The 27418-nt window shown below is 38.5% G+C and overlaps 1 protein-coding gene across 10 annotated transcripts in view; it reads left to right on the top strand.

Annotated features, from left to right (window-relative positions):
- itpr1b (inositol 1,4,5-trisphosphate receptor, type 1b) overlaps positions 1 to 27418 on the top strand; it is a 437606-nt gene that overhangs the window by 278896 nt on the left and 131292 nt on the right. For 7 of the 10 annotated variants that reach the window (XM_077530278.1, XM_077530277.1, XM_077530276.1 and 4 more), the window contains 5 exons: positions 26560 to 26643; positions 26719 to 26865; positions 27010 to 27114; positions 27264 to 27308; positions 27377 to 27406. In XM_077530278.1, coding sequence (XP_077386404.1) covers positions 26560 to 26643; positions 26719 to 26865; positions 27010 to 27114; positions 27264 to 27308; positions 27377 to 27406 — 411 coding nt within the window. The remainder of the gene's footprint in view (positions 1 to 26559; positions 26644 to 26718; positions 26866 to 27009; positions 27115 to 27263; positions 27309 to 27376; positions 27407 to 27418) is intronic. The other 3 variants (XM_077530281.1, XM_077530280.1, XM_077530272.1) reach the window with 1 other exon arrangement.

Genomic DNA, 27418 nt, shown 5'->3' with positions numbered 1-27418 from the left:
TTGAAAATTTAAATCTCTACATTAATCCCTGATTTTAAAAAATCATTAAAAATTCATGGTTTGTTATCCCAGGACCAGATCAGTTCTAAGGGACACTACAGCACCCCAGGTATCCAGCCAAACTACTTTGAACAAAATCTGATGTTGCATTTCAAAATAAAACTCATTTGAAAATTTTAATCTCGACTATTATTGCTGATTTCAAAAAATCATTAAAAATTAATGGTTTGTTATCCCAGGACCAGACCAGTTCTAAGGGACACTACACCATCCCAGGTATCCAGCCAAAGTACTTTGAACAAAATCTGATGTTGAATTTCAAAATAAAACTCATTTGAAAATTGAAATCTCGACATTAATCCCTGATTTTAAAAAAATCATTAAAAATTCATGGTTTGTTATCCCAGGACCAGACCAGTTCTAAGGGACACTACAGCACCCCAGGTATCCAGCCAAACTACTTTAAACAAAATCTGATGTTGCATTTCAAAATAACACTCATTTGAAAATTTTAATCTCGACTATTATTGCTGATTTCAAAAAATCATTAAAAATTAATGGTTTGTTATCCCAGGACCAGACCAGTTCTAAGGGACACTACACCACCCCAGGTATCCAACCAAAGGACTTTAAACAAAATCTGATGTTGTATTTCAAAATAAAACTCATTTGAAAATTGAAATCTCGACTATTATTGCTGATTTCAAAAAATCATTAAAAATTCATGGTTTGTTATCCCAGGACCAGACCAGTTCTAAGGGACACTACACCATCCCAGGTATCCAGCCAAACTACTTTGAACAAAATCTGATGTTGCATTTCAAAATAAAACTAATTTGAAAATTTAAATCTCTACATTAATCCCTGATTTCAAAAAATCATTAAAAATTCATGGTTTGTTATCCCAGGACCAGACCAGTTTTAAGGACACTACACCACCCCAGGTATCCAACCAAAGGACTTTAAACAAAATCTGATGTTGCATTTCAAAATAAAACTCGTTTGAAAAATGAAAACTCGACATTAATCCCTGATTTAAAAAAATCATTAAAAATTCATGGTTTGTTATCCCAGGACCAGACCAGTTCTAAGGGACACTACACCACCCCAGGTATCCAACCAAAGGACTTTAAACAAAATCTGATGTTGCATTTCAAAATAAAACTGTTTTGAAAATTGAAATCTCGACTATAATCCCTGATTTTAAAAAATCATTAAAAATTCATGGTTTGTTATCCCAGGACCAGACCAGTTCTAAGGGACACTACACCATCCCAGGTATCCAGCCAAAGTTCTTTGAACAAAATCTGATGTTGAATTTCAAAATAAAACTCATTTGAAAATTGAAATCTCGACATTAATCCCTGATTTAAAAAAAATCATTAAAAATTCATGGTTTGTTATCCCAGGACCAGACCAGTTCTAAGGGACACTACACCACCCCAGGTATCCAACCAAAGTACTTTAAACAAAATCTGATGTTGCATTTCAAAATAACACTCATTTGAAAATTTTAATCTCGACTATTATTGCTGATTTCAAAAAATCATTAAAAATTAATGGTTTGTTATCCCAGGACCAGACCAGTTCTAGGGGACACTACAGCACCCCAGGTATCCAGCCAAACTACTTTGAGCAAAATCTGATGTTGCATTTCAAAATAAAACTCTTTTGAAAATTTAAATCTCTACATTAATCCCTGATTTAAAAAAATCATTAAAAATTCATGGTTTGTTATCCCAGGACCTGACCAGTTCTAGGGGACACTACAGCACCCCAGGTATCCAGCCAAACTACTTTGAACAAAATCTGATGTTGCATTTCAAAATAAAACTCATTTGAAAATTTAAATCTCGACTATAATCCCTGATTTAAAAAAATCATTACAAATTCATGGTTTGTTATCCCAGGACCAGACCAGTTCTAAGGGACACTACACCACCCCAGGTATCCAACCAAAGGACTTTAAACAAAATCTGATGTTGCATTTCAAAATAAAACTCATTTGAAAAATGAAATCTCGACTATTATTGCCGATTTTAAAAAATCATTAAAAATTCATGGTTTGTTATCCCAGGACCAGACCAGTTCTAAGGGACACTACACCACCCCAGGTATCCAACCAAAGGACTTTAAACAAAATCTGATGTTGTATTTCAAAATAAAACTCATTTGAAAATTGAAATCTCGACTATTATTGCTGATTTCAAAAAATCATTAAAAATTCATGGTTTGTTATCCCAGGACCAGACCAGTTCTAAGGGACACTACACCATCCCAGGTATCCAGCCAAACTACTTTGAACAAAATCTGATGTTGCATTTCAAAATAAAACTAATTTGAAAATTTAAATCTCTACATTAATCCCTGATTTCAAAAAATCATTAAAAATTCATGGTTTGTTATCCCAGGACCAGACCAGTTTTAAGGACACTACACCACCCCAGGTATCCAACCAAAGGACTTTAAACAAAATCTGATGTTGCATTTCAAAATAAAACTCGTTTGAAAAATGAAAACTCGACATTAATCCCTGATTTAAAAAAATCATTAAAAATTCATGGTTTGTTATCCCAGGACCAGACCAGTTCTAAGGGACACTACACCACCCCAGGTATCCAACCAAAGGACTTTAAACAAAATCTGATGTTGCATTTCAAAATAAAACTGTTTTGAAAATTGAAATCTCGACTATAATCCCTGATTTTAAAAAATCATTAAAAATTCATGGTTTGTTATCCCAGGACCAGACCAGTTCTAAGGGACACTACACCATCCCAGGTATCCAGCCAAAGTACTTTGAACAAAATCTGATGTTGAATTTCAAAATAAAACTCATTTGAAAATTGAAATCTCGACATTAATCCCTGATTTAAAAAAAATCATTAAAAATTCATGGTTTGTTATCCCAGGACCAGACCAGTTCTAAGGGACACTACACCACCCCAGGTATCCAACCAAAGTACTTTAAACAAAATCTGATGTTGCATTTCAAAATAACACTCATTTGAAAATTTTAATCTCGACTATTATTGCTGATTTCAAAAAATCATTAAAAATTAATGGTTTGTTATCCCAGGACCAGACCAGTTCTAGGGGACACTACAGCACCCCAGGTATCCAGCCAAACTACTTTGAACAAAATCTGATGTTGCATTTCAAAATAAAACTCTTTTGAAAATTTAAATCTCTACATTAATCCCTGATTTAAAAAAATAATTAAAAATTCATGGTTTGTTATCCCAGGACCTGACCAGTTCTAGGGGACACTACAGCACCCCAGGTATCCAGCCAAAGTACTTTGAACAAAATCTGATGTTGAATTTCAAAATAAAACTCTTTTGAAAATTTAAATCTCGACTATTATTGCTAATTTAAAAAAATCATTAAAATCCATGGTTTGTTATTCTAGGACCAGACCAGTTCGAAGGGACACTACACCATCCCAGGTATCCAGCCAAAGTACTTTGAACAAAATCTGATGTTGCATTTCAAAATAAAACTCATTTGAAAATTTAAATCTCGACTATTATTGCTAATTTAAAAAAATCATTAAAAATTCATGGTTTGTTATCCCAGGACCAGACCAGTTCTAAGGGACACTACACCACCCCAGGTATCCAACCAAAGGACTTTAAACAAAATCTGATGTTGCATTTCAAAATAAAACTCATTTGAAAATTTTAATCTCGACTATTATTGCTGATTTAAAAAAATCATTAAAAATTCATGGTTTGTTATCCCAGGACCAGACCAGTTCTAAGGGACACTACACCACCCCAGGTATCCAACCAAAGTACTTTAAACAAAATCTGATGTTGCATTTCAAAATAAAACCCATATGAAAATTTAAATCTCGACTATTATTGCTGATTTCAAAAAATCATTAAAAATTCATGGTTTGTTATCCCAGGACCTGACCAGTTCTAGGGGACACTACAGCACCCCAGGTATCCAGCCAAACTACTTTGAACAAAATCTGATGTTGCATTTCAAAATAAAACTCTTTTGAAAAATGTATTTTCCGACATTAATCCCTGATTTTAAAAAATCATTAAAAATTCATGGTTTGTTATCCCAGGACCAGACCAGTTCTGAGGGACACTACAGCACCCCAGGTATCCATCCAAAGTACTTTGAACAAAATCTGATGTTGCATTTCAAAATAAAACTCATTTTAAAAATTGAAATCTCGACATTAATCCCTGATTTAAAAAAATCATTAAAAATTCATGGTTTTTTATCCCAGGACCAGACCAGTTCTAAGGGACACTACACCACCCCAGGTATCCAACCAAAGGACTTTAAACAAAATCTGATGTTGCATTTCAAAATAAAACTCATTTGAAAATTTAAATCTCGACTATTATTGCTGATTTAAAAAAAATCATTAAAAATTCATGGTTTGTTATCCCAGGACCAGACCAGTTCTAGGGGACACTACAGCACCCCAGGTATCCAGCCAAACTACTTTGAACAAAATCTGATGTTGCATTTCAAAATAAAACTCTTTTGAAAATTTAAATCTCTATATTAATCCCTGATTTCAAAAAATAATTAAAAATTCATGGTTTGTTATCCCAGGACCAGACCAGTTATAAGGACACTACACCACCCCAGGTATCCAACCAAAGGACTTTAAACAAAATCTGATGTTGCATTTCAAAATAAAACTCGTTTGAAAAATGAAAACTCGACATTAATCCCTGATTTAAAAAAATCATTAAAAATTCATGGTTTGTTATCCCAGGACCAGACCAGTTCTAAGGGACACTACACCACCCCAGGTATCCAACCAAAGGACTTTAAACAAAATCTGATGTTGCATTTCAAAATAAAACTCATTTGAAAATTTAAATCTCGACTATTATTGCTGATTTCAAAAAAATAATTAAAAATTCATGGTTTGTTATCCCAGGACCAGACCAGTTCTAAGGGACACTACACCACCCCAGGTATCCAACCAAAGTACTTTAAACAAAATCTGATGTTGCATTTCAAAATAAAACTCATTTGAAAATTTTAATCTCGACTATTATTGCTGATTTCAAAAAATCATTAAAAATTAATGGTTTGTTATCCCAGGACCAGACCAGTTCTAGGGGACACTACAGCACCCCAGGTATCCAGCCAAACTACTTTGAACAAAATCTGATGTTGCATTTCAAAATAAAACTCTTTTGAAAATTTAAATCTCTACATTAATCCCTGATTTAAAAAAATAATTAAAAATTCATGGTTTGTTATCCCAGGACCTGACCAGTTCTAGGGGACACTACAGCACCCCAGGTATCCAGCCAAAGTACTTTGAACAAAATCTGATGTTGAATTTCAAAATAAAACTCTTTTGAAAATTTAAATCTCTACATTAATCCCTGATTTTAAAAAATCATTAAAAATTCATGGTTTGTTATCCCAGGACCAGACCAGTTCTAAGGGACACTACAGCACCCCAGGTATCCAGCCAAACTACTTTGAACAAAATCTGATGTTGCATTTCAAAATAAAACTCATTTGAAAAATTAAATCTCGACTATTATTGCTAATGTTAAAAAATCATTAGAAATTCATGGTTTGTTATCCCAGAACCAGACCAGTTCTAAGGGACACTACACCATCCCAGGTATCCAGCCAAAGTACTTTGAACAAAATCTGATGTTGCATTTCAAAATAAAACTCATTTGAAAATTTGAATCTCGACTATAATCCCTGATTTAAAAAAATCATTAAAAATTCATGGTTTGTTATCCCAGGACCAGACCAGTTCTAAGGGACACTACACCACCCCAGGTATCCAACCAAAGGACTTTAAACAAAATCTGATGTTGCATTTCAAAATAAAACTCATTTGAAAAATGAAATCTCGACTATTATTGCTGATTTTAAAAAAATCATTAAAAATTCATGGTTTGTTATCCCAGGACCAGACCAGTTCTAAGGGACACTACACCACCCCAGGTATCCAACCAAAGGACTTTAAACAAAATCTGATGTTGTATTTCAAAATAAAACTCATTTGAAAATTGAAATCTCGACTATTATTGCTGATTTCAAAAAATCATTAAAAATTCATGGTTTGTTATCCCAGGACCAGACCAGTTCTAAGGGACACTACACCATCCCAGGTATCCAGCTAAACTACTTTGAACAAAATCTGATGTTGCATTTCAAAATAAAACTAATTTGAAAATTTAAATCTCTACATTAATCCCTGATTTCAAAAAATCATTAAAAATTCATGGTTTGTTATCCCAGGACCAGACCAGTTTTAAGGACACTACACCACCCCAGGTATCCAACCAAAGGACTTTAAACAAAATCTGATGTTGCATTTCAAAATAAAACTCGTTTGAAAAATGAAAACTCGACATTAATCCCTGATTTAAAAAAATCATTAAAAATTCATGGTTTGTTATCCCAGGACCAGACCAGTTCTAAGGGACACTACACCACCCCAGGTATCCAACCAAAGGACTTTAAACAAAATCTGATGTTGCATTTCAAAATAAAACTGTTTTGAAAATTGAAATCTCGACTATAATCCCTGATTTTAAAAAATCATTAAAAATTCATGGTTTGTTATCCCAGGACCAGACCAGTTCTAAGGGACACTACACCATCCCAGGTATCCAGCCAAAGTACTTTGAACAAAATCTGATGTTGAATTTCAAAATAAAACTCATTTGAAAATTGAAATCTCGACATTAATCCCTGATTTCAAAAAAATCATTAAAAATTCATGGTTTGTTATCCCAGGACCAGACCAGTCTAAGGGACACTACACCACCCCAGGTATCCAACCAAAGTACTTTAAACAAAATCTGATGTTGCATTTCAAAATAAAACTCATTTGAAAATTTTAATCTCGACTATTATTGCTGATTTCAAAAAATCATTAAAAACTAATGGTTTGTTATCCCAGGACCAGACCAGTTCTAGGGGACACTACAGCACCCCAGGTATCCAGCCAAACTACTTTGAACAAAATCTGATGTTGCATTTCAAAATAAAACTCTTTTGAAAATTTAAATCTCTACATTAATCCCTGATTTAAAAAAATAATTAAAAATTCATGGTTTGTTATCCCAGGACCTGACCAGTTCTAGGGGACACTACAGCACCCCAGGTATCCAGCCAAAGTACTTTGAACAAAATCTGATGTTGAATTTCAAAATAAAACTCTTTTGAAAATTTAAATCTCGACTATTATTGCTAATTTAAAAAAATCATTAAAATCCATGGTTTGTTATTCTAGGACCAGACCAGTTCGAAGGGACACTACACCATCCCAGGTATCCAGCCAAAGTACTTTGAACAAAATCTGATGTTGCATTTCAAAATAAAACTCATTTGAAAATTAAAATCTCGACTATTATTGCTGATTTAAAAAAATCATAAAAAATTCATGGTTTGTTATCCCAGGACCAGACCAGTTCTAAGGGACACTACAGCACCCCAGGTATCCAGCCAAAGTACTTTGAACAAAATCTGATGTTGCATTTCAAAATAAAACTCTTTTGAAAATTTAAATCTCGACTATTATTGCTAATTTAAAAAAATCATTAAAAATTCATGGTTTGTTATCCCAGGACCAGACCAGTTCTAAGGGACACTACACCACCCCAGGTATCCAACCAAAGGACTTTAAACAAAATCTGATGTTGCATTTCAAAATAAAACTCATTTGAAAATTTTAATCTCGACTATTATTGCTGATTTAAAAAAATCATTAAAAATTCATGGTTTGTTATCCCAGGACCAGACCAGTTCTAAGGGACACTACACCACCCCAGGTATCCAACCAAAGTACTTTAAAAAAAATCTGATGTTGCATTTCAAAATAAAACCCATTTGAAAATTTAAATCTCGACTATTATTGCTGATTTCAAAAAATCATTAAAAATTCATGGTTTGTTATCCCAGGACCTGACCAGTTCTAGGGGACACTACAGCACCCCAGGTATCCAGCCAAACTACTTTGAACAAAATCTGATGTTGCATTTCAAAATAAAACTCTTTTGAAAAATGTATTTTCCGACATTAATCCCTGATTTTAAAAAATCATTAAAAATTCATGGTTTGTTATCCCAGGACCAGACCAGTTCTGAGGGACACTACAGCACCCCAGGTATCCAGCCAAAGTATTTTGAACAAAATCTGATGTTGCATTTCAAAATAAAACTCATTTTAAAAATTGAAATCTCGACATTAATCCCTGATTTAAAAAAATCATTAAAAATTCATGGTTTTTTATCCCAGGACCAGACCAGTTCTAAGGGACACTACACCACCCCAGGTATCCAACCAAAGGACTTTAAACAAAATCTGATGTTGCATTTCAAAATAAAACTCATTTGAAAATTTAAATCTCGACTATTATTGCTGATTTCAAAAAAATCATAAAAAATTCATGGTTTGTTATCCCAGGACCAGACCAGTTCTAGGGGACACTACAGCACCCCAGGTATCCAGCAAAACTACTTTGAACAAAATCTGATGTTGCATTTCAAAATAAAACTCTTTTGAAAATTTAAATCTCTATATTAATCCCTGATTTAAAAAAATAATTAAAAATTCATGGTTTGTTATCCGGGCGGCACGGTAGTCGAGTGGTTAGCACGTCTGCTTCCCAGTTCTGAGGTCTCCGGTTCGAGTCCAGGCTCGGACCTTCCTGGGTGGAGTTTGCATGTTCTCCCCGTGCCCGCGTGGGTCTTCTCCGGGTACTCCGGTCTCCTCCCACATTCCAAAGACATGCATGGCAGGTTAATTGGGCGCTCCAAATTGTCCCTAGGTGTGTGTGTGAGTGTGGATGGTTGTTCGTCTCTGTGTGCCCTGCGATTGGTTGGCAACCAGTCCAGGGTGTCCCCCGCCTACTGCCCAGAGCCAGCTGAGATAGGCGCCAGCAGCCCCCGTGACCCTTGTGAGGAATAAGCGGTCAAGAAAATGGATGGATGGAAGGGTTTGTTATCCCAGGACCAGACCAGTTCTAAGGACACTACACCACCCCAGGTATCCAACCAAAGGACTTTAAACAAAATCTGATGTTGCATTTCAAAATAAAACTCGTTTGAAAAATGAAAACTCGACATTAATCCCTGATTTAAAAAAATCATTAAAAATTCATGGTTTGTTATCCCAGGACCAGACCAGTTCTAAGGGACACTACACCACCCCAGGTATCCAACCAAAGGACTTTAAACAAAATCTGATGTTGCATTTCAAAATAAAACTCATTTGAAAATTAAAATCTCGACTATTATTGCTGATTTAAAAAAAATAATTAAAAATTCATGGTTTGTTATCCCAGGACCAGACCAGTTCTAAGGGACACTACACCACCCCAGGTATCCAACCAAAGTACTTTAAACAAAATCTGATGTTGCATTTCAAAATAAAACTCATTTGAAAATTTTAATCTCGACTATTATTGCTGATTTCAAAAAATCATTAAAAATTAATGGTTTGTTATCCCAGGACCAGACCAGTTCTAGGGGACACTACAGCACCCCAGGTATCCAGCCAAACTACTTTGAACAAAATCTGATGTTGCATTTCAAAATAAAACTCTTTTGAAAATTTAAATCTCTACATTAATCCCTGATTTAAAAAAATAATAAAAAATTCATGGTTTGTTATCCCAGGACCTGACCAGTTCTAGGGGACACTACAGCACCCCAGGTATCCAGCCAAAGTACTTTGAACAAAATCTGATGTTGAATTTCAAAATAAAACTCTTTTGAAAATTTAAATCTCGACTATTATTGCTAATTTAAAAAAATCATTAAAATCCATGGTTTGTTATTCTAGGACCAGACCAGTTCGAAGGGACACTACACCATCCCAGGTATCCAGCCAAAGTACTTTGAACAAAATCTGATGTTGCATTTCAAAATAAAACTCATTTGAAAATTAAAATCTCGACTATTATTGCTGATTTAAAAAAATCATTAAAAATTCATGGTTTGTTATCCCAGGACCAGACCAGTTCTAAGGGACACTACAGCACCCCAGGTATCCAGCCAAAGTACTTTGAACAAAATCTGATTTTGCATTTCAAAATAAAACTCTTTTGAAAATTTAAATCTCGACTATTATTGCTAATTTAAAAAAATCATTAAAAATTCATGGTTTGTTATCCCAGGACCGGACCAGTTCTAGGGGACACTACAGCACCCCAGGTATCCAGCCAAAGTACTTTGAACAAAATCTGATGTTGAATTTCAAAATAAAACTCTTTTGAAAATTTAAATCTCGACTATTATTGCTAATTTAAAAAAATCATTAAAATCCATGGTTTGTTATTCTAGGACCAGACCAGTTCGAAGGGACACTACACCATCCCAGGTATCCAGCCAAAGTACTTTGAACAAAATCTGATGTTGCATTTCAAAATAAAACTCATTTGAAAATTAAAATCTCGACTATTATTGCTGATTTAAAAAAATCATTAAAAATTCATGGTTTGTTATCCCAGGACCAGACCAGTTCTAAGGGACACTACAGCACCCCAGGTATCCAGCCAAAGTACTTTGAACAAAATCTGATTTTGCATTTCAAAATAAAACTCTTTTGAAAATTTAAATCTCGACTATTATTGCTAATTTAAAAAAATCATTAAAAATTCATGGTTTGTTATCCCAGGACCAGACCAGTTCTAAGGCACACTACACCACCCCAGGTATCCAACCAAAGGACTTTAAACAAAATCTGATGTTGCATTTCAAAATAAAACTCATTTGAAAATTTTAATCTCGACTATTATTGCTGATTTAAAAAAATCATTAAAAATTCATGGTTTGTTATCCCAGGACCAGACCAGTTCTAAGGGACACTACACCACCCCAGGTATCCAACCAAAGTACTTTAAACAAAATCTGATGTTGCATTTCAAAATAAAACCCATTTGAAAATTTAAATCTCGACTATTATTGCTGATTTCAAAAAATCATTAAAAATTCATGGTTTGTTATCCCAGGACCTGACCAGTTCTAGGGGACACTACAGCACCCCAGGTATCCAGCCAAACTACTGTGAACAAAATCTGATGTTGCATTTCAAAATAAAACTCTTTTGAAAAATGTATTTTCCGACATTAATCCCTGATTTTAAAAAATCATTAAAAATTCATGGTTTGTTATCCCAGGACCAGACCAGTTCTGAGGGACACTACAGCACCCCAGGTATCCAGCCAAAGTACTTTGAACAAAATCTGATGTTGCATTTCAAAATAAAACTCATTTTAAAAATTGAAATCTCGACATTAATCCCTGATTTCAAAAAATCATTAAAAATTCATGTTTTTTTTATCCCAGGACCAGACCAGTTCTAAGGGACACTACACCACCCCAGGTATCCAACCAAAGGACTTTAAACAAAATCTGATGTTGCATTTCAAAATAAAACTCATTTGAAAATTTAAATCTCGACTATTATTGCTGATTTAAAAAAAATCATTAAAAATTCATGGTTTGTTATCCCAGGACCAGACCAGTTCTAGGGGACACTACAGCACCCCAGGTATCCAGCCAAACTACTTTGAACAAAATCTGATGTTGCATTTCAAAATAAAACTCTTTTGAAAATTTAAATCTCTATATTAATCCCTGATTTAAAAAAATCATTAAAAATTCATGGTTTGTTATCCCAGGACCAGACCAGTTCTAAGGACACTACACCACCCCAGGTATCCAACCAAAGGACTTTAAACAAAATCTGATGTTGCATTTCAAAATAAAACTGTTTTGAAAATTGAAATCTCGACTATAATCCCTGATTTTAAAAAATCATTAAAAATTCATGGTTTGTTATCCCAGGACCAGACCAGTTCTAAGGGACACTACACCATCCCAGGTATCCAGCCAAAGTACTTTGAACAAAATCTGATGTTGAATTTCAAAATAAAACTCATTTGAAAATTGAAATCTCGACATTAATCCCTGATTTCAAAAAAATCATTAAAAATTCATGGTTTGTTATCCCAGGACCAGACCAGTTCTAAGGGACACTACACCACCCCAGGTATCCAACCAAAGTACTTTAAACAAAATCTGATGTTGCATTTCAAAATAACACTCATTTGAAAATTTTAATCTCGACTATTATTGCTGATTTCAAAAAATCATTAAAAATTAATGGTTTGTTATCCCAGGACCAGACCAGTTCTAGGGGACACTACAGCACCCCAGGTATCCAGCCAAACTACTTTGAACAAAATCTGATGTTGCATTTCAAAATAAAACTCTTTTGAAAATTTAAATCTCTACATTAATCCCTGATTTAAAAAAATAATTAAAAATTCATGGTTTGTTATCCCAGGACCTGACCAGTTCTAGGGGACACTACAGCACCCCAGGTATCCAGCCAAAGTACTTTGAACAAAATCTGATGTTGAATTTCAAAATAAAACTCTTTTGAAAATTTAAATCTCGACTATTATTGCTAATTTAAAAAAATCATTAAAATCCATGGTTTGTTATTCTAGGACCAGACCAGTTCGAAGGGACACTACACCATCCCAGGTATCCAGCCAAAGTACTTTGAACAAAATCTGATGTTGCATTTCAAAATAAAACTCATTTGAAAATTTAAATCTCGACTATTATTGCTAATTTAAAAAAATCATTAAAAATTCATGGTTTGTTATCCCAGGACCAGACCAGTTCTAAGGGACACTACACCACCCCAGGTATCCAACCAAAGGACTTTAAACAAAATCTGATGTTGCATTTCAAAATAAAACTCATTTGAAAATTTTAATCTCGACTATTATTGCTGATTTAAAAAAATCATTAAAAATTCATGGTTTGTTATCCCAGGACCAGACCAGTTCTAAGGGACACTACACCACCCCAGGTATCCAACCAAAGTACTTTAAACAAAATCTGATGTTGCATTTCAAAATAAAACCCATATGAAAATTTAAATCTCGACTATTATTGCTGATTTCAAAAAATCATTAAAAATTCATGGTTTGTTATCCCAGGACCTGACCAGTTCTAGGGGACACTACAGCACCCCAGGTATCCAGCCAAACTACTTTGAACAAAATCTGATGTTGCATTTCAAAATAAAACTCTTTTGAAAAATGTATTTTCCGACATTAATCCCTGATTTTAAAAAATCATTAAAAATTCATGGTTTGTTATCCCAGGACCAGACCAGTTCTGAGGGACACTACAGCACCCCAGGTATCCATCCAAAGTACTTTGAACAAAATCTGATGTTGCATTTCAAAATAAAACTCATTTTAAAAATTGAAATCTCGACATTAATCCCTGATTTAAAAAAATCATTAAAAATTCATGGTTTTTTATCCCAGGACCAGACCAGTTCTAAGGGACACTACACCACCCCAGGTATCCAACCAAAGGACTTTAAACAAAATCTGATGTTGCATTTCAAAATAAAACTCATTTGAAAATTTAAATCTCGACTATTATTGCTGATTTAAAAAAAATCATTAAAAATTCATGGTTTGTTATCCCAGGACCAGACCAGTTCTAGGGGACACTACAGCACCCCAGGTATCCAGCCAAACTACTTTGAACAAAATCTGATGTTGCATTTCAAAATAAAACTCTTTTGAAAATTTAAATCTCTATATTAATCCCTGATTTCAAAAAATAATTAAAAATTCATGGTTTGTTATCCCAGGACCAGACCAGTTATAAGGACACTACACCACCCCAGGTATCCAACCAAAGGACTTTAAACAAAATCTGATGTTGCATTTCAAAATAAAACTCGTTTGAAAAATGAAAACTCGACATTAATCCCTGATTTAAAAAAATCATTAAAAATTCATGGTTTGTTATCCCAGGACCAGACCAGTTCTAAGGGACACTACACCACCCCAGGTATCCAACCAAAGGACTTTAAACAAAATCTGATGTTGCATTTCAAAATAAAACTCATTTGAAAATTTAAATCTCGACTATTATTGCTGATTTCAAAAAAATAATTAAAAATTCATGGTTTGTTATCCCAGGACCAGACCAGTTCTAAGGGACACTACACCACCCCAGGTATCCAACCAAAGTACTTTAAACAAAATCTGATGTTGCATTTCAAAATAAAACTCATTTGAAAATTTTAATCTCGACTATTATTGCTGATTTCAAAAAATCATTAAAAATTAATGGTTTGTTATCCCAGGACCAGACCAGTTCTAGGGGACACTACAGCACCCCAGGTATCCAGCCAAACTACTTTGAACAAAATCTGATGTTGCATTTCAAAATAAAACTCTTTTGAAAATTTAAATCTCTACATTAATCCCTGATTTAAAAAAATAATTAAAAATTCATGGTTTGTTATCCCAGGACCTGACCAGTTCTAGGGGACACTACAGCACCCCAGGTATCCAGCCAAAGTACTTTGAACAAAATCTGATGTTGAATTTCAAAATAAAACTCTTTTGAAAATTTAAATCTCTACATTAATCCCTGATTTTAAAAAATCATTAAAAATTCATGGTTTGTTATCCCAGGACCAGACCAGTTCTAAGGGACACTACAGCACCCCAGGTATCCAGCCAAACTACTTTGAACAAAATCTGATGTTGCATTTCAAAATAAAACTCATTTGAAAAATTAAATCTCGACTATTATTGCTAATGTTAAAAAATCATTAGAAATTCATGGTTTGTTATCCCAGAACCAGACCAGTTCTAAGGGACACTACACCATCCCAGGTATCCAGCCAAAGTACTTTGAACAAAATCTGATGTTGCATTTCAAAATAAAACTCATTTGAAAATTTGAATCTCGACTATAATCCCTGATTTAAAAAAATCATTAAAAATTCATGGTTTGTTATCCCAGGACCAGACCAGTTCTAAGGGACACTACACCACCCCAGGTATCCAACCAAAGGACTTTAAACAAAATCTGATGTTGCATTTCAAAATAAAACTCATTTGAAAAATGAAATCTCGACTATTATTGCTGATTTTAAAAAAATCATTAAAAATTCATGGTTTGTTATCCCAGGACCAGACCAGTTCTAAGGGACACTACACCACCCCAGGTATCCAACCAAAGGACTTTAAACAAAATCTGATGTTGTATTTCAAAATAAAACTCATTTGAAAATTGAAATCTCGACTATTATTGCTGATTTCAAAAAATCATTAAAAATTCATGGTTTGTTATCCCAGGACCAGACCAGTTCTAAGGGACACTACACCATCCCAGGTATCCAGCTAAACTACTTTGAACAAAATCTGATGTTGCATTTCAAAATAAAACTAATTTGAAAATTTAAATCTCTACATTAATCCCTGATTTCAAAAAATCATTAAAAATTCATGGTTTGTTATCCCAGGACCAGACCAGTTTTAAGGACACTACACCACCCCAGGTATCCAACCAAAGGACTTTAAACAAAATCTGATGTTGCATTTCAAAATAAAACTCGTTTGAAAAATGAAAACTCGACATTAATCCCTGATTTAAAAAAATCATTAAAAATTCATGGTTTGTTATCCCAGGACCAGACCAGTTCTAAGGGACACTACACCACCCCAGGTATCCAACCAAAGGACTTTAAACAAAATCTGATGTTGCATTTCAAAATAAAACTGTTTTGAAAATTGAAATCTCGACTATAATCCCTGATTTTAAAAAATCATTAAAAATTCATGGTTTGTTATCCCAGGACCAGACCAGTTCTAAGGGACACTACACCATCCCAGGTATCCAGCCAAAGTACTTTGAACAAAATCTGATGTTGAATTTCAAAATAAAACTCATTTGAAAATTGAAATCTCGACATTAATCCCTGATTTCAAAAAAATCATTAAAAATTCATGGTTTGTTATCCCAGGACCAGACCAGTCTAAGGGACACTACACCACCCCAGGTATCCAACCAAAGTACTTTAAACAAAATCTGATGTTGCATTTCAAAATAAAACTCATTTGAAAATTTTAATCTCGACTATTATTGCTGATTTCAAAAAATCATTAAAAACTAATGGTTTGTTATCCCAGGACCAGACCAGTTCTAGGGGACACTACAGCACCCCAGGTATCCAGCCAAACTACTTTGAACAAAATCTGATGTTGCATTTCAAAATAAAACTCTTTTGAAAATTTAAATCTCTACATTAATCCCTGATTTAAAAAAATAATTAAAAATTCATGGTTTGTTATCCCAGGACCTGACCAGTTCTAGGGGACACTACAGCACCCCAGGTATCCAGCCAAAGTACTTTGAACAAAATCTGATGTTGAATTTCAAAATAAAACTCTTTTGAAAATTTAAATCTCGACTATTATTGCTAATTTAAAAAAATCATTAAAATCCATGGTTTGTTATTCTAGGACCAGACCAGTTCGAAGGGACACTACACCATCCCAGGTATCCAGCCAAAGTACTTTGAACAAAATCTGATGTTGCATTTCAAAATAAAACTCATTTGAAAATTAAAATCTCGACTATTATTGCTGATTTAAAAAAATCATAAAAAATTCATGGTTTGTTATCCCAGGACCAGACCAGTTCTAAGGGACACTACAGCACCCCAGGTATCCAGCCAAAGTACTTTGAACAAAATCTGATGTTGCATTTCAAAATAAAACTCTTTTGAAAATTTAAATCTCGACTATTATTGCTAATTTAAAAAAATCATTAAAAATTCATGGTTTGTTATCCCAGGACCAGACCAGTTCTAAGGGACACTACACCACCCCAGGTATCCAACCAAAGGACTTTAAACAAAATCTGATGTTGCATTTCAAAATAAAACTCATTTGAAAATTTTAATCTCGACTATTATTGCTGATTTAAAAAAATCATTAAAAATTCATGGTTTGTTATCCCAGGACCAGACCAGTTCTAAGGGACACTACACCACCCCAGGTATCCAACCAAAGTACTTTAAAAAAAATCTGATGTTGCATTTCAAAATAAAACCCATTTGAAAATTTAAATCTCGACTATTATTGCTGATTTCAAAAAATCATTAAAAATTCATGGTTTGTTATCCCAGGACCTGACCAGTTCTAGGGGACACTACAGCACCCCAGGTATCCAGCCAAACTACTTTGAACAAAATCTGATGTTGCATTTCAAAATAAAACTCTTTTCGTGATGTATCGCATTAATCCCTGATTTTAACAAAATCATTAAAAATTCATGGTTGTTATCCCAGGACCAGTCTGAGTTCTGAGGGACACTACAGCACCCCAGGTATCCAGCCAAAGTATTTTGAACAAAATCTGATGTTGCATTTCAAAATAAAACTCATTTTAAAAATTGAAATCTCGACATTAATCCCTGATTTAAAAAAATCATTAAAAATTCATGGTTTTTTATCCCAGGACCAGACCAGTTCTAAGGGACACTACACCACCCCAGGTATCCAACCAAAGGACTTTAAACAAAATCTGATGTTGCATTTCAAAATAAAACTCATTTGAAAATTTAAATCTCGACTATTATTGCTGATTTCAAAAAAATCATAAAAAATTCATGGTTTGTTATCCCAGGACCAGACCAGTTCTAGGGGACACTACAGCACCCCAGGTATCCAGCAAAACTACTTTGAACAAAATCTGATGTTGCATTTCAAAATAAAACTCTTTTGAAAATTTAAATCTCTATATTAATCCCTGATTTAAAAAAATAATTAAAAATTCATGGTTTGTTATCCGGGCGGCACGGTAGTCGAGTGGTTAGCACGTCTGCTTCCCAGTTCTGAGGTCTCCGGTTCGAGTCCAGGCTCGGACCTTCCTGGGTGGAGTTTGCATGTTCTCCCCGTGCCCGCGTGGGTCTTCTCCGGGTACTCCGGTCTCCTCCCACATTCCAAAGACATGCATGGCAGGTTAATTGGGCGCTCCAAATTGTCCCTAGGTGTGTGTGTGAGTGTGGATGGTTGTTCGTCTCTGTGTGCCCTGCGATTGGTTGGCAACCAGTCCAGGGTGTCCCCCGCCTACTGCCCAGAGCCAGCTGAGATAGGCGCCAGCAGCCCCCGTGACCCTTGTGAGGAATAAGCGGTCAAGAAAATGGATGGATGGAAGGGTTTGTTATCCCAGGACCAGACCAGTTCTAAGGACACTACACCACCCCAGGTATCCAACCAAAGGACTTTAAACAAAATCTGATGTTGCATTTCAAAATAAAACTCGTTTGAAAAATGAAAACTCGACATTAATCCCTGATTTAAAAAAATCATTAAAAATTCATGGTTTGTTATCCCAGGACCAGACCAGTTCTAAGGGACACTACACCACCCCAGGTATCCAACCAAAGGACTTTAAACAAAATCTGATGTTGCATTTCAAAATAAAACTCATTTGAAAATTAAAATCTCGACTATTATTGCTGATTTAAAAAAAATAATTAAAAATTCATGGTTTGTTATCCCAGGACCAGACCAGTTCTAAGGGACACTACACCACCCCAGGTATCCAACCAAAGTACTTTAAACAAAATCTGATGTTGCATTTCAAAATAAAACTCATTTGAAAATTTTAATCTCGACTATTATTGCTGATTTCAAAAAATCATTAAAAATTAATGGTTTGTTATCCCAGGACCAGACCAGTTCTAGGGGACACTACAGCACCCCAGGTATCCAGCCAAACTACTTTGAACAAAATCTGATGTTGCATTTCAAAATAAAACTCTTTTGAAAATTTAAATCTCTACATTAATCCCTGATTTAAAAAAATAATAAAAAATTCATGGTTTGTTATCCCAGGACCTGACCAGTTCTAGGGGACACTACAGCACCCCAGGTATCCAGCCAAAGTACTTTGAACAAAATCTGATGTTGAATTTCAAAATAAAACTCTTTTGAAAATTTAAATCTCGACTATTATTGCTAATTTAAAAAAATCATTAAAATCCATGGTTTGTTATTCTAGGACCAGACCAGTTCGAAGGGACACTACACCATCCCAGGTATCCAGCCAAAGTACTTTGAACAAAATCTGATGTTGCATTTCAAAATAAAACTCATTTGAAAATTAAAATCTCGACTATTATTGCTGATTTAAAAAAATCATTACAAATTCATGGTTTGTTATCCCAGGACCAGACCAGTTCTAAGGGACACTACAGCACCCCAGGTATCCAGCCAAAGTACTTTGAACAAAATCTGATTTTGCATTTCAAAATAAAACTCTTTTGAAAATTTAAATCTCGACTATTATTGCTAATTTAAAAAAATCATTAAAAATTCATGGTTTGTTATCCCAGGACCGGACCAGTTCTAGGGGACACTACAGCACCCCAGGTATCCAGCCAAAGTACTTTGAACAAAATCTGATGTTGAATTTCAAAATAAAACTCTTTTGAAAATTTAAATCTCGACTATTATTGCTAATTTAAAAAAATCATTAAAATCCATGGTTTGTTATTCTAGGACCAGACCAGTTCGAAGGGACACTACACCATCCCAGGTATCCAGCCAAAGTACTTTGAACAAAATCTGATGTTGCATTTCAAAATAAAACTCATTTGAAAATTAAAATCTCGACTATTATTGCTGATTTAAAAAAATCATTAAAAATTCATGGTTTGTTATCCCAGGACCAGACCAGTTCTAAGGGACACTACAGCACCCCAGGTATCCAGCCAAAGTACTTTGAACAAAATCTGATTTTGCATTTCAAAATAAAACTCTTTTGAAAATTTAAATCTCGACTATTATTGCTAATTTAAAAAAATCATTAAAAATTCATGGTTTGTTATCCCAGGACCAGACCAGTTCTAAGGCACACTACACCACCCCAGGTATCCAACCAAAGGACTTTAAACAAAATCTGATGTTGCATTTCAAAATAAAACTCATTTGAAAATTTTAATCTCGACTATTATTGCTGATTTAAAAAAATCATTAAAAATTCATGGTTTGTTATCCCAGGACCAGACCAGTTCTAAGGGACACTACACCACCCCAGGTATCCAACCAAAGTACTTTAAACAAAATCTGATGTTGCATTTCAAAATAAAACCCATTTGAAAATTTAAATCTCGACTATTATTGCTGATTTCAAAAAATCATTAAAAATTCATGGTTTGTTATCCCAGGACCTGACCAGTTCTAGGGGACACTACAGCACCCCAGGTATCCAGCCAAACTACTGTGAACAAAATCTGATGTTGCATTTCAAAATAAAACTCTTTTGAAAAATGTATTTTCCGACATTAATCCCTGATTTTAAAAAATCATTAAAAATTCATGGTTTGTTATCCCAGGACCAGACCAGTTCTGAGGGACACTACAGCACCCCAGGTATCCAGCCAAAGTACTTTGAACAAAATCTGATGTTGCATTTCAAAATAAAACTCATTTTAAAAATTGAAATCTCGACATTAATCCCTGATTTCAAAAAATCATTAAAAATTCATGTTTTTTTTATCCCAGGACCAGACCAGTTCTAAGGGACACTACACCACCCCAGGTATCCAACCAAAGGACTTTAAACAAAATCTGATGTTGCATTTCAAAATAAAACTCATTTGAAAATTTAAATCTCGACTATTATTGCTGATTTAAAAAAAATCATTAAAAATTCATGGTTTGTTATCCCAGGACCAGACCAGTTCTAGGGGACACTACAGCACCCCAGGTATCCAGCCAAACTACTTTGAACAAAATCTGATGTTGCATTTCAAAATAAAACTCTTTTGAAAATTTAAATCTCTATATTAATCCCTGATTTAAAAAAATCATTAAAAATTCATGGTTTGTTATCCCAGGACCAGACCAGTTCTAAGGACACTACACCACCCCAGGTATCCAACCAAAGGACTTTAAACAAAATCTGATGTTGCATTTCAAAATAAAACTGTTTTGAAAATTGAAATCTCGACTATAATCCCTGATTTTAAAAAATCATTAAAAATTCATGGTTTGTTATCCCAGGACCAGACCAGTTCTAAGGGACACTACACCATCCCAGGTATCCAGCCAAAGTACTTTGAACAAAATCTGATGTTGAATTTCAAAATAAAACTCATTTGAAAATTGAAATCTCGACATTAATCCCTGATTTCAAAAAAATCATTAAAAATTCATGGTTTGTTATCCCAGGACCAGACCAGTTCTAAGGGACACTACACCACCCCAGGTATCCAACCAAAGTACTTTAAACAAAATCTGATGTTGCATTTCAAAATAAAACTCATTTGAAAATTTTAATCTCGACTATTATTACTGATTTAAAAAAATCATTAAAAATTCATGGTTTGTTATCCCAGGACCAGACCAGGTCTAGGGGACACTACACCACCCCAGGTATCCAACCAAAGGACTTTAAACAAAATCTGATGTTGCATTTCAAAATAAAACTCATTTGAAGGTGGCCAACGCAGGGGCACGTCGGCATGTTACCGTAATGCACAGTATTAACAACCGTTGGGGCGGCTGGCTTGACTTCGTCTTTTCGAGTGGCGGCTGGCTTGACCGCAGTTCCTTACGGGCATTAACAGTATACTGTTTGTTTGATGTCTTGTGTTTTTGTTTTTTGTGCTCATCCATCCATCCATCTTCTTCCGCTTATCCGGGGTCGGGTCGCGGGGGCAGCAGCTTCAGGAGGGAAACCCAGACTTCCCTCTCCCCAGCCACTTCAACCAGCTCCTCCGGTGGGATCCCAAGGCGCTCCCAGGCCAGCCGAGAGACATAGTCTCTCCAGCATGTCCTGGATCGTCCCCGGGGCCTCCCACCGGTGGGACATGCCCGGAACACCTCCCCAGGGAGGCGTCCAGGAGGCATCCGAACCAGATGCCCGAGCCACCTCAGCTGGCTCCTCTCAACGCGGAGGAGCAGCGGCTCGACTCTGAGTCCCTCCCGGATGACCGAGCTTCTCACCCTATCTCTAAGGGAGAGCCCGGACACCCTGCGGAGGAAACTCATTTCGGCCGCTTGTATCCGGGATCTCGTTTTTTCGGTCATGACCCACAGCTCATGACCATAGGTGAGGGTCGGAACGTAGATCGACCGGTAAATCGAGTGCTTTGCCTTTTGGCTCAGCTCTTTCTTTACCACGACGGACCGATACAGAGTCCGCATCACTGCAGACGCTGCACCGATCCGCCTGTCGATCTCCCGTTCCATCCTGCCCTCACTCGTGAACAAGACCCCAAGATACTTGAACTCCTCCACTTGGGGCAGGATCTCATCCCCGACCTGCAGACGACACTCCACCCTTTTCCGACTGAGGACCATGGTCTCGGATTTGGAGGTCCTGATCCTCATCCCAACCGCTTCACACTCGGCTGCGAACCGCTCCAGTGAGAGTTGGAGGCCCCGGCCTGATGAAGCCAACAGCACCACATCAACTGCAAAGAACAGAGATGCAATGCTGAGGCCACCGAACCGGAACCCCTCAACGCCTCGGCTGCGCCTAGAAATTCTGTCCATAAAAGTTATGAACAGAATCGGTGACAAAGGGCAACCTTGGCGGAGTCCAACCCTCACCGGAAACGAATCCGACTTACTGCCGGCAATGCGGACCAAACTCTGGCAACGGTTGTACAGGGACCGAACAGCCTGTATCAGGAGGCCCGGTACCCCGTACTCCCGAAGCACCACCCACAGGACTCCCCGAGGGACACGGTCGAACGCCTTCTCCAAATCCACAAAACACATGTGGACTGGTTGAGCGAACTCCCACGCACCCTCAAGGATCCTGCTGAGGGTGTAGAGCTGGTCCACTGTTCCACGGCCAGGACGAAAACCACACTGCTCCTCCTGAATCCGAGATTCGACCTCCCGACGGACCCTCCTCTCCAGCACCCCTGAATAGACCTTACCAGGGAGGCTGAGGAGTGTGATCCCTCTGTAGTTGGAGCACACCCTCCGATCCCCCTTCTTAAAAAGGGGGACCACCACCCCGGTCTGCCAATCCAGAGGCACTGTCCCCGATGTCCACGCGATGTTGTAGAGGCGTGTCAACCACGACAGCCCCACAACATCCAGAGTCTTTAGGAACTCCGGGCGGATCTCATCCACCCCCGGGGCTCTGCCACCAAGGAGCTTTCCAACCACCTCAGTGACTTCGACCCCAGAGATAGGAGTGCCCACCCCAGAGTCCCCAGACTCTGCTTCCTCAAAGGAAGACGTGTCGGTGGAATTGAGAAGGTCTTCGAAGTATTCCCCCCACCGCTTCACGACGTCCCGAGTCGAGGTCAGCAGCACCCCATCGCCACTATACACAGTGTTAATGGTGCACTGCTTTCCTCTCCTGAGACGCCGGATGGTGGACCAGAATTTCCTCGAAGCCGTCCGGAAGTCGTTTTCCATGGCCTCACCGAACTCCTCCCAATCCCGAGTTTTTGCCTCAGCAACCGCCGAAGCCGCGTTCCGCTTGGCCATCCGGTACCTGTCAGCTGCCTCCGGAGTCCGACAGGCCAAAAAGGCCCGATAGGACTCCTTCTTCAGCTTGACGGCATCCCTTACCGCTGGTGTCCACCAGCGGGTTCGAGGATTGCCGTCGCGACAGGCACCGACCACCTTACGGCCACAGCTCCGATCGGCCGCCTCAACAATGGAGGCGCGGAACATGGCCCATTCGGACTCAATGTCCCCCGCCTCCCCCGAGACAAGGGAGAAGTTCTGCCGGAGGTGGGCATTGAAACTCTTTCTGACAGGGGATTCCGCCAGACGTTCCCAGCAAACCCTCACAATACGTTTGAGTCTGCCAGGTCGGACCGGCATCTTCCCCCACCATCGGAGCCAACACATCACCAGGTGGTGATCAGTTGACAGCTCCGCCCCTCTCTTCACCCGAGTGTCCAAAACATGCGGCCGCAAATCCGATGACACGACTACAAAGTCGATCATCGAACTGCGGCCTAGGGTGTCCTGGTGCCAAGTGCACATATGGACACCCCTATGTTTGAACATGGTGTTCGTTATGGACAAACCGTGACGAGCACAGAAGTCCAATGTTGTGTATGTAACTATCACATAAAATTTTGCTTGTCTTGGAAGTCTGTGTGTGATAGTGGCAAAGTTAAAAGATGCAGACCTTTTATGCTACTTACCGTAATGAAAATGTTGGAAGTAGTCTTCGATTCGGAAGCTAGCTTCTCCCCCCCAAACGGTCATCCAACGGTCCCATGAGGGCTAAAACTTGTCTTCCGTGAAGCAGCAAAGCAGTTGGGAGCTGCTTCACCCCGTAACATAACAAAACGTTTGTTAAGTAAATAAAAGTCAGCAGAAATGCAGATAAAAATACCAACAGGGAAGCACCGAGTGCTAGTAAACAAAACAAAACACAAAAAAACAAAACAAAACAAAACAAAAAACGAAGAAACATCCATGATGCAACGCGGCGTGACGACACGTTGTCAAAGTTCTGCCTGATTGGATATTAAACAGCCAATCAGGATTTGCTCTCTTGTCCGACTCCTGATTGGTTAAGAATTGTGGCACAAATATTACGCCTCGACCCATGCTTCGTAAGCGTAAATCAAAGTTTTGTATGTGTAGAGGACAGACGTAGCGAGCGAGCGCGAGGACTGTTTTGTACGCACGAAACACATTTTGTACGTACGAAACACATTTTTTGTATGCACGAAACACATTTTGTACGTACGAAACACATTTTTGGTACGCACGAAACACGCCTTTTGCACACGGTACTTCCCATTACGCTTGCGGAATTGTGGCACAAATCTAACGCCATACTGCAGCCCCTGGCCTCTCTGTCCCTGGCCGACGCAGTCCCTGGCCTCTCTGCTCTGGGGCGACGCAGCCCCTGGCGTCTCAGGTCCCCTTGTCGCGGCCAATTGCGGTCGTCACAAGTCTCCTCGTCATGGCAGAGTTGCCGCCTTCTCAAGCTTCATCATCTCTGCCCCCGCCCGTGTCCCCAGCGTCATCGTCTCAGCCCCAGCTCAAGTCCCCAGCTTCCTCGTCTCAGCCCCAGCTCAAGTCCCCAGCTTCCTCGTCTCAGCCCCAGCTCAAGTCCCCAGCTTCCTCGTCTCAGCCCCAGCTCAAGTCCCCAGCTTCCTCGTCTCAGCCCCAGCTCAAGTCCCCAGCTTCCTCGTCTCAGCCCCAGCTCAAGTCCCCAGCTTCCTCGTCTCTGCCCCAGACAGAGTTTCCAGGCCTGGGGTCCCCCCCGGGCAGCGCAGTCACGGCGGCCGCTCCGGCACCCAGCGCCAGGCAGCGCAAGAGACGGGTCCACCACGGGGACCGGCCCTTGGCGGCGCCACCCATGTTTCCGCCCTTTGAGCCTTTGAGCCTCCTGGGCCGCCCTCTGATGCGGATTTCATGAACTTTTGTAAGGCTGTCTTTCACCCCTTAGTGGCCTCATATACGTACCCTGATTAGGGGCAGAGTTTTGCTCCCGTTCCCGTCCCCGGCTTCCCAGTTTTGGCTATTTTTTTTGGTTTGTTTGTTTTGGGACGTCTGGGAGCCGTCCCTTGGTGGGGGGGTAGTGTCATGTTTCTGTGTTGGGTGGTTGGGTTTTAGTTTGGTTTTGGGTGTTTGTTGTCTTTTGTCCAGTTTTGTCTCCCCTAGTCTCGTCACTGTTAACCTTGTCCACCTGTGTGTGCCTTCCCTCCCCGTTTGTGTGACCTAATTAGTGCCCCCTGCCTGCTGTGTCTCCCAGGTGTGTCCTGTTAGTGTCATTAGTGTTGGTATAAGGGAGTGGTGTTTTTCTCACGCGGGTATGGGAGCATTGTTTGAATGTTAGATGTTGAATGTTGCATGTTATACGGTGCACGTTTCATGTTTGTATGTTGTAGTCAAGTCATCCACGCCATGCCAAGTCTTCAAGTCAGCCACGCCAAGTCAAGTCTTCAAAGTCATCCACGCCACGTCGAGTCTTAAAGTCATCCACGCCACGTCAAGTCTTCAAGTCATCCACGCCACGTCGAGTCTTCAAGTCATCCACGCCACGTCAAGTCTTCCAAGTCATCCGCGCCACGCCAAGTCTTCCAAGTCATCCACGCCACGCCACGCCAAGTCTTCCACGTCTTCCAAGTCATCCTCGCCACGCCAAGTATCAGCATCTCGCCGTGCCAAGTATCAGCATCTCGCCGCGCCAAGTATCAGCATCTCGCCGCGCCAAGTATCAGTATCTCGCCGCGCCAAGTATCAGCATCTCGCCGCGCCAAGTATCAGCATCTGTCCACGCCAAGTATCAGCATCTGTCCACGGCAAGTCTCTGCATCTGTCCACGGCAAGTCTCCGCATCTGTCTACGCCAAGTCTCCGCATCTGTCTACGCCAAGTCTCCGCAACTGTCCACGCCAAGTCTACGCCAAGTCTCCGCATCTGTCCACACCAAGTCTCCGCATCTGTCCACGCCAAGTCTCCGCATCTGTCCCCGCCAAGACTCCATCTGTCCACGCCAAGTCTCCATCTGTCCACGCTGAGTCAGTCCATGTTCGTCATGCCTCATTTGCCCCCGTTCGTCATGCCAGTTCTGCCCCCGTTCGTCACGTCAAGTCTACCCACGTTTCAGCCCATCAATAAAGTTACACTAGTTACTGTCATCCTTTTCCCTGCCTGGTTTTTCCGCCTCTGGGTCCATCCATCACACTCCCATCGTAACAATTTTAATACATGGCCTCTGTTTTGTTTTCCATCTTTTATCTAGGTTAATTCTGTAAATTGCAACACAAGTTGGAAAGTTGTTTTATTCATGAAATGGAGTGACAACAAGGAAACCATCCTCAAAGGGGTTAGTGCATTGCTATTATATTTAGTGACATACATGACAGAGCGTACCCCCTCTAAAATACATTTGCAATGGCAGGGAGATGTTGTTCGGTTGTTCCACGCAGAGCAGGAAAAGTTCCTCACATGTGACGACCACAGAAAGAAGCAATATGTGTTCCTTAGAACAACAGGCCGCCAATCTGCCACATCTGCCACCAGCAGCAAGGCACTCTGGGAAGTAGAGGTGATGTATGTTCTTTGTCTTTCTTTTTTTGCAAGGTGCGAGAAGGAGGAAAAAGCATTGTTGTTGACACTGGTTTACATTTTTTTAAAGATAACAAACGAACAGTAAAGTCCACAAGTTTGTCTTACATTTTGACCTTTGCAGGTGGTCCACCATGACCCATGTCGGGGAGGTGCAGGCTATTGGAACAGTCTGTTCAGGTTTAAACATTTGGCAACTGGTTGCTATTTGGCTGCAGAGGTGAGTGAGGTGTGTGTCTCCACCTTTATTTCTTACTTTTCTAATTGTTTACTACGTAGCAAAAAAATGTTCTTTAATAATAAACTGGCTAAGGTACGGAGGTAAATTCCATGCTCAGTAATCACAAGTAGTTACTTGCTTTGTGGTTTGTTTGACAGGTGAACCCTGACTTTGAGGAAGAGAGTGTTGAGCAGCGATCTGCAGTAAGTCAGTTTGATGACTGTTGATTGGCCTTCCACTATTATGATTGTCTTTCTGCTTTCTGCTCTAGGTGGTAGACTTCACGCCTTTTAATTTCCAGGTAAGATATACA

The sequence above is a fragment of the Festucalex cinctus genome, chromosome 8 (assembly GCF_051991245.1).
Source record: "Festucalex cinctus isolate MCC-2025b chromosome 8, RoL_Fcin_1.0, whole genome shotgun sequence".
NCBI classification, from domain to species: Eukaryota; Metazoa; Chordata; class Actinopteri; order Syngnathiformes; family Syngnathidae; genus Festucalex; species Festucalex cinctus.
Note: the sequence above shows the minus strand (reverse complement) of the source record. Positions and strands in the feature narration are given on the sequence as shown.